The 10,175-nt window shown below is 43.1% G+C and overlaps 2 protein-coding genes across 4 annotated transcripts in view; one reads left to right on the top strand and one right to left on the bottom strand.

Annotated features, from left to right (window-relative positions):
- Positions 1 to 2,971, top strand: part of TRIM55 (tripartite motif containing 55) — a 42,540-nt gene extending 39,569 nt beyond the window's left edge. For 2 of the 3 annotated variants that reach the window (XM_029222701.1, XM_029222700.1), the window contains one exon: positions 2,628 to 2,750. In XM_029222701.1, coding sequence (XP_029078534.1) covers positions 2,628 to 2,750 — 123 coding nt within the window. Of the gene's footprint in view, positions 1 to 2,627 lie in introns of all 3 variants that reach the window. The other variant, XM_029222702.1, reaches the window with a different exon arrangement.
- Positions 2,972 to 4,568: 1,597 nt separating this feature from the next.
- CRH (corticotropin releasing hormone) lies at positions 4,569 to 5,651 on the bottom strand. Its single transcript, XM_029222705.1, has one exon. The coding sequence runs from the start codon at positions 5,645 to 5,647 to the stop codon at positions 5,066 to 5,068; it is 582 nt and encodes a 193-aa protein (XP_029078538.1). The 5' UTR covers positions 5,648 to 5,651; the 3' UTR covers positions 4,569 to 5,065.
- Between the last annotated feature and the right edge of the window lie 4,524 nt (positions 5,652 to 10,175).

Below are 10,175 nucleotides of genomic sequence, written 5' to 3'. Positions count from 1 at the left end.
GGATGGAGGGAGGGAGGGAGGGAGGGAGGAAGGGAGGAAGGGAGGAAAAGGAAAGGAGGGAGGGAGGAAACGGACATTTATGAAGCAGTTAATAATAACTGAGTCGTGTGCAAAGTGCTTTAGGTGCGTTACTTTATTTATTCAGCCCTACAACAACCTTGTGAGATAGGGTGTCACCTCTATTTCACAAAAGAGAAAACTAAGGCTCAGAGACGTTAAGTGACTTGCCCGAGTCATACAGCTAATAAGTTGTTAAACTGGAATTCAAAACCAGGCTAAGCCTCTTTGCATAAAACTTCCTTGCTGAGATGGTTCGCGACGGGGTGGTCCTCAAGTTCACATAAGTAAAACCAGGGAGATGGTATAATCACCTATAGATACTCAGGATAATCTCCGCTCTTAGCCCCCTGCTCTGGCAGCAGCCTTTCTTCTCTGAAAGATAGCATTGGTCCATATTGTTTGGAATCTAATAACTGACTGAAAACATGAGAGTGTAAAAGTAGCGAACCCAAACTATTTAATAGCAAGTTTTGAAGGCTGTAGGGTATTAACAGCTAAAACATTGAAAATGGAAGATAGATTTTAATTTCAAGTATAAAAAAAAAGCACTAAAATATATACAGATTCCAAAAGCAGCCGCAAATGGCTTGCAAGCCACCAGCAGTGTCACAAAGATTCCATCCCTCTGCAGAAAATACCTCACCCAACTCTAGTTTCACCCTTCAGATATTTCAGAACAACTGTCATGGAAGTTTCCTCTAGATTAGAAATTGCCTCCAAGGAAAAGAGGCTACAAAATGAAGCCTGATGGTCTGTTCATCTAGGCAGAATTCACTCTTCACTCATACAGAATGGCCAGAGAAAAGTGCTTTACACATTAATGATATGCCTAGATCACTTGGGTTTTTTCAGGATTCGCGAGAGTAAGGTGACTATGACGAGGAAGAGAAGAGTTCAGCACGAGCGCATAGGCACCGGCTTCTGTCAGGACGATGTTTATTCCATGTCAACTTCAAGGACATTGAAGTGGCTAACCCATTACCAACAGAATCTAGTAACAGCCTTTTAAAAAAAGCCCAATCGGGCTTCCCTGGTGGCGCAGTGGTTGAGAATCTGCCTGCTAATGCAGGGGACACAGGTTTGAGCCCTGGTCCGGGAAGACCCCCACATGCTGCGGAGCAACTGGGCCCGTGCGCCACAACTACTGAGCCTGCGCATCAGGAGCCTGTGCTCCGCGACAGTGAGAGGCCCGCGCACCGCGACGAAGAGTGGCCCCCGCTCGCCGCAACTAGAGAAAGCCCTCGCACAGAAACGAAGACCCAACACAGCAAAAATAAATAAGTAAATAAACTCCTACCCCCAACATCTTCTTTAAAAAAAAAAAAAGCTCTATCACACTTGATGTCTCAACTATTCCTTTATAGAAATCTACCTGCTTTAGTTTTATTCTACTGTGGCTAATATGTTTCCATGGCCCTTCTTAACTTTCTATCAGGGCATGACATGGCAGGGGGAAGGATAATCCTAAAGCCATAAGGACTTGGGAAAATTTTAGTGAACTTGAAACATCAGCACCCAGTATATGCTTAGGGTAAAGTCTGGTAAAATGCAGGACAAGTACTCTTTTTTCTCTTGAAAATAGTTTGAGTGGCAACAAAACAACATACTTGCTGAAGTTCTGCTTTGCCTGTGCCAGGTATTGTCCATTCATACAGCAGCTTCATAACATCACCCAGGGCTTCCGGGTTGAATGCATGTGCCTACCTCATTGCTTTGGTATCAGTGGCATTCTAATCCCATGGGATAACTTTACCAGTGAAGTCATCAGAATGTTAGTCTGTGTTTGGTAGTTCTCTGAGGAAGAACTCTTTGTCATGGTACCTTCAATGTAAGCAGTCTGCATTTTTACATCAAGTTGCATTTCAGCAAGGCTTCTTTATGATTGTCCCTCACTCCACTGAGTGATTATTTTTTAAACTCAAGGCATCCTAAATAAATTTCACTTATGAGATTAGATAGATCAATGACTTCAAAATCATAACTTGTATCTGTCTGGTATCTATAAAAGATAGATATCTCTTTAGGAATGTCTATGTAATTAGATTTTATTGCCTGGAGAAAAAAGTCCTTTTATTCATGATTTGCTCAAAACTAAGCCTGCAGTTTTGCAAAAATTACATATATATATATATATATATATATTCTTCACATGCTGGTAGAAATTCTTACTTTAGCAGTGGAGAGATTATGCCATGCGATGTAGTGAAGTCATTTAAATGAGGATTTTATTTATTTTGCAGATTTTTCTAAACCCAAATTCCTACTAGTTTTAATGTTATTTTCATCTCAGTAAATCATGTACAAGTGGACTTGAAAAAAAAAGTAGAATAGCCTGTACTGTTTCCCAAGGGGCATGCATTACTGTTGCCCCTTTTTAGATCATGAGTGTGAATTCCTTTCATGGCTCTTGGTCATAGCCAAGATAACCTGAGCTTGCTTTCCACTCCTAACAATAATTATGTCCTATATAATTATTATTATCCTTTCTCCTCAATAGAAAAGTGACTGGATCAACTCAAAAAGGACTGGCCTCTTTTTCCTCTGATGCAGATTTTCTTCTGTTGCAGACTGGATTTGAGGACCCTCCCCTCCAGGGACAGGCTGCAGCTTCAGGGAGTGGGAATGGAGCTGATTCTCAGCCAGCTCGCCATGTCTTCTCCTTTTCCTGGTTGAACTCCCTGAATGAATGATGTTCATTCCAACTGCTGCACCTCTGTCTGCCTGGCTGAGATTCACACAGGCAGCAGGGAACCTAGATAAAACTAATAGTATGCAGGTGATGAAAGGGACCTCTGAACGGGATTTCTACCAAAAATATCCTTTAATTCCAGATGACTTAGCTAACACATTGAGGGAAAACAATGCTTTGAGAAAACAGTTGCAGAAAGCATTGGGAAAAAAGGAACTTGATCTTATGCAAATCTTTTATTGTGTGGGAAACATTATGAAGGGTTTGTAGGTGTGATATGTGTGTGTGTGTGTGTGTTTCAGTAACAAGTGGCAGGTGTTGAAAAATGTGGGCACTACTCTCTCATCTCTAATAGGCACTGTCTTTTGTTGTGAAATCATAGTAGCTCTTATTCTCTTTCCTCTTTAACAGTGCAGGTGGTCAGTGAAACTCAGTGTTAATTCAGAAGTGACTGATTTATCAATATATGGACAAAAGGTAAATCATTGACCAAAGATATGAGATGCTTCACAAAGCTTTCCTCTTTTCCACAATAGATGTCGCTGAATGGATATCCAGAAATGTTCTTTGACTCTGGTGATACTTTCATAGTCCAGAAGGCTAAAGGCCAAGGACACTTCTTGTGACACTTTTCTAATCTTAGTTTTAGATATGCAGATATCAGGCACTTTAACTAAAAAAGACTTTTCAACAGGAACTGTCTATTTTCTTATGTATCCACTGAGGCACCAATCTGCTGAACCGTAGAATAACTGCATGTATTTAAATATATATATACACACACAATACACATTATACATGTACAAATATATATATATATGTATTTAAATTATGCTTTATTTGTTCCACCATAATTTTGCCTCCTTCGAAACATAAGTTTAACTTTACTCTGTATGGACTCTTAAATAAATGCTGTTTTTAACAACTTAGCCTTACAATGATTTATTATGTTTCATATCATCTTATTAACCCACTAATCAAGTGAATTTGAAGGGTCTCAAGGGAAGAAGCATCCTCATCCATCCAAATTAATTTTGAAGTATTAAACACTCGACTGAGTTTTTAAAGTTATAACTAAACTACCAAAGGCGAGTGCATTGTAAAACGAATTAGGTGTGCTGTTTGATTTTAGAAGTGCATAGAGATAGTTCGTATTCCTAAGAATTAAAGTGATTAGGGTTGGCATAGACATACATGAGGTATTTGTGAAGTTATTAAAGTCAAAATGTGCTTTATAAAAAAAATGTTCCCAAGGGCCATTTTACAGCAACTACATTTAGTTCTTTTAAGTGGAGGGGCTATTAAGTTTCTCCTACTAGGAGACACCAGTGGAAAATAGCTTAGAAAAAAAGATAATTAATGGTACCAAAGTAATCGTTTGATAAAGTAAGCCTTTCTCATGGGAAAACAATGCAGCATTTTGGCCCCTAATTGGAGGAAAGCCCCACCACAGCCCTTGTCCTCTTTTCTTTTCCTCCTTCCCCACTGCCCCCAATTATTTCACATCTTACAGGTAATCAGGGTTAGACGTTATTTCCATTGTGAATCAATCTTCCATCTATAGAATTACCAAGCCTTAGAACTGGAAACAACTTTCCAAATTATTTAACTTAACCTCCGAGGAGTAATCTGAGGTGCAGAGACGAGTCCAAGGTGGTTGCAGTGTAAGCCACTGACGTAGGTTCGTGTTTTTAGTAGAAAATAAAATGCAAGGAGTTTTGTTTTCTCTTGTGCTGAAGTCAATTTGGAGGAAGTAAGGAGCTCAGGGTATATTCCCCTGTGAGCACTGAAGAGGAAAAATAAAGTCATGATTACCTTTGCAGCTTTTATTAGAAATATAAATATTCAACATTCTCTTACACAACCAAATTGACCAAGGATTGGAAAGCTGTTTTATTACTGAAACGTTTACAAGGAAAAGTTGGTTCAAAGAGCTTACAGATTTTGTCTCACCCACCCAAGAGAATGACATTCTTTTTGGCTCAAACCACAACAAAATCAATTGGGTGACTTCTGTCTGCTTCTTCAAAACATTTCCTCCTGGGTCTATACTCTCTTTAAAACACTGTTAAAGACACCTGGAAATAGAAACGATAAGTACACGGTACAAATTACAGGATGTTGCTGTTACTGCACGTGAATACACTTTGTGCATGCTAAGGAGTATGGGCGCTCTTGCTGTACATCCTCTACGTCTCAAGCTATATAAAAATAAACAAACGGTATCAGGGCAACGCTGTGGTACAGAATACTGCATTATTTTTTATTTTTACTTTTTGTGTTAAATGCAGAATCTTTCTGGCCAAACGCACCGTTTCATTTCCCAATAATCTCCATCAGTTTCCTGTTGCTGTGAGCTTGCTGCGCTAACTGCTCAGCCCTGGCCATTTCCAAGACTTCTCGGAGGAGGTGGAAGGTGAGATCCAGGGAGATGGGAGGTTCCTCGGCTCGCCTCTCCCTCTCCGGTGCCTCCTGGCGGCCGCCGAGGGCGTTTTCGGCGCCGCGTTCCACCGGACTCGCAGGGCTGTCGAGCGGGCGCCGGGGCAGCAGCAGCTGTTGCAGCAACGCGCGGAAAAAGTTGGCGGCCACCTCGTCCGGCGAAAGGCGGCTGCCGCTGCTGCCGGCAGGAGGCGAGGAGGCGGCCGAGAGCGGAGCAGCGGGGCTCTTATTGAGGCTACCCAGGCGGAGGAAGTACTCCTCCCCCATGCGGAGCAGGCCGGGCCGAGCCTGCGGCTGCTGAGGCTGCGGCGAAGGCTGGAAGAAATCCAGGGGCTGGGGGTGCTGCGAGGCCTGCCGGGCCCCCGGGACGGGCCCCCGGCTAAGGAGGGCCCTGCATGGCGGGCAGGGCAGGAGAGCCACCAGCAGGACGCCCGCGGACACGAGCAGCGGCAGCCGCATGTTAGGGGCGCTAGGTACGGCACCCAGGTGGGCAGAGGGCGGAACGAGAGAGAGAAAGAGAGAAAGCAAGAGTTGATCAGAGTTGCGCTCAACTGAGAGGTGCACTCGGGGGATGGGGGGCTTCCTACAGGACGACACCCACAGACCTGGCTCGGGGGCTCGGGCGGGCGCTGTCCGCGGTGCTGAAGCGCGCAAACTCGGACTTCCAGAGTTGGAGGCAGGCCGAGACGGGGAGCAGGAAAAGGGACGCCTGCGGGGCTCGGCGCCAAAGCTCAGCCCCTCGTCAGGCCGGACTGACTCTTCTTACGAGACTCACGAAGGGACGGTCCCTGAGTGCCCTTTGTAACGGTCCCCCAAACCAATCCCCCGAGCTCTAGAGAAGACCTACAAATGTAAGATCTCACCTGTTCTACACATCTCCCCCCACCCCCACCCCCCCCCTTTCCGGATGTTTCAGCGTTTTCCTCCGAACTGAGAACTGCCGCCTCCTCCTCGTCGTTTTCCATCCCTGCCCTTGCACCCTTCTCTCGGCGGCTGGGATGGATGGGGGGCTCATTTACGCAGCCAGCGAGGGATAACTCCCAGTTCGGGTAACGATGAGCAGCCGTCTAAGTTCGCTTTAGCCACATCCCAGCTACTATCGGAATCCTGAGGCACAGTCGGTAAACACACACACGCGCGCACACACACACACACACAAGCACGCCTAGGGACAGCTGGCTGCGCGGCGCACACCGTGGCAGCTCAGGCAGTGCAAAGTTGGAGGCGCGTTTCCGTCTAGGCGCTCCCTACCTTCTGAGGCGCTTCTGCAGGTGAGCGGAGCGCTGCGCCGCTCTGCAGAGGAACGGCTCCGGGGCTTTCTCAGGGGTTTTCTTCCCTTCTCCTTTCTTTCCCCACTCTCTTCTTCTTTCCCTCTTCTCTTTCTCTTCAGTCTCTCAACGGACTTGGGCTCCGAGTTTCTCCACACCAGAGCCCGGAGTGGGATTTTATAGCGTCGACCCTCTTCAGAAACCACGCAGCATTTGCCTAATAAGCTGACGCTCTCTTGACAGCTCGATTGCGTGCTGCCTCTGCTCCTGCATAAATCACAGGGCCCTGCCGGGGAACGAGGGGCAGAATTTTTGCTCTCTCAACACTGAATCTCACATCCAATTATATCAACAGATATTTATCGCCTCCTTGGTGACGTCAATGAGCCCTAAAATGGAAGGGCTTCTTATGACTTGTCCATTGACAAAAATTCTTGAATGAGATTTCCCAAGTGTGAAAACATACTGACCTCTTACTAGGAAAGGCCAAACTGAAGGTCAGGAAAGAGACAGTGACTGAGAGGGGAGAGGAAGGGAAAGAGTGAAGGAAGGGAGGTCTATCAACACACGGTCTTGCGGGAAAAGCAGTAACCAGTTATGGGGGGGCTCTGGATCCTCCCCTCCCCTCTCCCACCTAACTTCTCTGACCAGCTGTGTCAGGCAACACCTCAGTATTGGAAAATATCCCTTTGCTAAAGTGTCCCATTACCTTTCTGCCCGGATAAGAATGAAGAACAAGGAGATGGGAGTGCAGAGACGTCCAGCTTTTAAGCCTCTAACTGCTTTTTCCTCCCAAGAACCGATGAAGGAATTACGAGTCTGCAGAGGCAAGACCAATAAGTCTCTTGAAACACTGCCCAAGTTTTTAAAATGATGCAAGAGCTACTCCCATGATGAAGAGGCACAAAACAGGTTCAGTCAGGAAAGATTTTAAGTTCTCCCAGAAACTCACTGTTCCTCCTTTGTCTCTTCTCTCAGAATCTGAAATTAACTTTGGACTTTTCTGTCTCCAAATTAGAGAAAGTACCAGTGAGAGGTGAGTGAGTTAAACGATCTTTATCTAGTTTACTCAAAGCAAGCCCAATGACAGAAGCATTCCTTCTAACTTCCTATTCTATAATGGGAAAGGCTTAAACTGCTTGATTACAGGGCTGAATTTGTCAGTTACATGTTTTCACTGATGAATATTGAGCCTGTAAAAGATAACCTAATTCATTTTAGTTCCAAATACTATTAATATCCATGATACTATCCACATCAGGAGCACCCAGGTTGTTGTTGTTTTAATTATTTCTTTTTCCAAATTCAAATGTGCTGCATGGGAGACCAGTAAATAAATAAATGCTCTCTGGCAGTACCACAGAATGGAATGCCTATAAAACCGCACTCAAATTTCAAAATAAATCGATACTATCATATAGGTGGGAGGCAGTTACCTCTAATTCAAAATTCAAAATTCAATTCCAAACTCTGGTGTCTATGATTCAATTCAGCTTCTATATAACCATCAGAGCTGTTTATCAGAAATTTCCTTTTCCTCATTCCGGGTTACCTCTGCTACTTCCTTTGTAGCTACTTCCTTTGTAGCTACTTCCTTTATAGCTACTTCCTTTGTAGCTAGCATGACAAAAGATGCAATGCTTATTTCAACTCCTATTTTTGGGTCTATAAAAATCCACAACTGCTCTTAGAAACAAAAGGAAGGTAGAAAGAGAAATTCTGGCAGTTTCCAGAGAAGTCAGCCCATAGTTGGATCATTGCACTATGGAATGTAGTTTTGACATAAGAGAACAGAGAAAGAAATGTGTCTTCTGGGGAAGATGTGAGTTGTTAATAGAAGATCATAATTATGAAATTGGTTGAGATTTTAACGGAAAACTGTGTTTTATGTCAGTAAGAAAAGAACCCTCTTCTGTCCCCATTGGCATATCTCAGCTTGGATACCAACCTGGAGGTGAAAGTAGATTTGAAAGGGGAAGTTGAGGTTAACGGATACAGAAGAACTAGGAAAGGGATAAGACCATGGGTTTTAGCTGGGGAGACGTGGGAGGTTCCTCCAGAGAAGATACAACTTATTCTGGGCTTTGACTAACCCCAAACCTTTTCAGATCTCTCTCCTCTTGGGCCATATGGAGGATGTTGTTTTAGTATGGCTCCCTCATCACTGCTGAATCCTTGCTGTGAGATTTTCCTAGAGTAGGCAGTTGGTTGGGCAAAGTGGCTCTGACTAGGGGTGAAGAACAAAAGGCCTAGATCTCAGCGGAGGAGGAACTGTGCAGAGTAGCCCCTACTCGCCACAATTTAGCCAAAAGTTAGATCTCATCAAATCACTTAGCATTCACATTAGAAATGACTGGAAGAGATCATTTAGTTTTAATGAGAACCAGAGAGGTTAAGTGACTTACCTGAAGTCTCTCAGCTAGTTAGTGATAAAAGTCAGAATTAGAATCCAGTTCTTTTGACTACCAGCTGTAGTATTTCCATACTATAACAATACCCTTTGAACCACCTTTTCCAGCAGAGACACAGAAACAAATTGAAGTGAGAAGATGAATTTAGGTAAAGCAACATGTTCACACACCCATCCTGAGTTACCTTTTCTCCGACTTTTGTATATTGATAAATCTCCTAAGGTATAAGATCACAGAGATTCCCTGTGCATGCTGATGCCCTAGCACCTGATCTCTGTGCACACACTGCAATTTACCTGTCAGCTGAATCTCGTCATTATAACATGAGATTTTTAAAGGCATTGCCAACTTAAGTTGCATTAATTTGATTTTCCACCTTAGTTTACTTTGGAAAAAAGAGATCTTTTGATAAAGTATATATGTGGTTCTCAAAATAATGATACAAATGTGTGATTGAAGAAATAACATATTGCAACAGGACTTATATGTACAGCAAACTAAATACCCAAGTCTGTAAAAATTACCACTGACAGGTTCAATCTTACATGTAGGAATAACTTCTTGAAAGGATTCACTGGAGAACCAATTTAAATGCTTTTAGAACCTAAAAACACAATCCAAGAAATACGGGCACAAAACAAGGATTACTTCATGCTTTCAACCGCATTTTTCAATAAGAACATAATACAGGGTATAGTTAAATTTAAAAAGATGGCACAGCAGTCCAATGAATAAAGAAATATTAGAAATAATAGGTACCTGCTGGGCATATTCCTGCCATCTGCATCTCCCTGACTTTTGAGGAGATCCCAGCATATGCTTCTACTAGCAAAGTTCATGGCAAATGAAGATGTAAGCCAGGTTTGCTAACTGAAACATTTGTTGAAATGAATCTACCATCTCCAATGACAGCCTTTAACAGTGCCGAGGGTGGATAGGTGGTTTGGCAATTGTTTTTAACTTCCATAGGTAGGGCTAGGGAGAGGACCTCAAACAGCACAAATATCTAACTGCTTCACTAGTAACAGTAACTTTTATTAATCTCTTCTGATTATCAAAGCCATTCATTCTCCTTACAGAAAACTTAGAAAAATTGGAAAAGTATAAAGAAGAATACAAAATTCCTCACATTCCAGAATATAATCTCCATTAATATTTTGTTGTTTCCCTTGAGAATTTTTCCTGAGCTCATGTATTTTATGTAATTGGGATCAGACTGTGTTCCTAATTGTGAATTTCTGCCTAACAACAACTCCTCTGCCTCCCCCTCCTCTTAACTTAAAAGTAATTGCTTGGAGGAATCTTTCC

The sequence above is a fragment of the Monodon monoceros genome, unplaced genomic scaffold, assembly GCF_005190385.1.
Source record: "Monodon monoceros isolate NGI ecotype Baffin Bay Population unplaced genomic scaffold, NGI_Narwhal_1 Super_Scaffold_14, whole genome shotgun sequence".
NCBI classification, from domain to species: Eukaryota; Metazoa; Chordata; class Mammalia; order Artiodactyla; family Monodontidae; genus Monodon; species Monodon monoceros.
The sequence above is the reverse complement of the archived record's forward strand: the minus strand, read 5'-3'. Positions and strand labels throughout refer to the sequence as shown.

Coding starts and splice junctions, on each gene's coding strand:
- CRH (XM_029222705.1), bottom strand. CDS start 5,647: ATGCGGCTGCCGCTGCTCGTGTCCGCGGGCGTCCTGCTGGTGGCTCTC.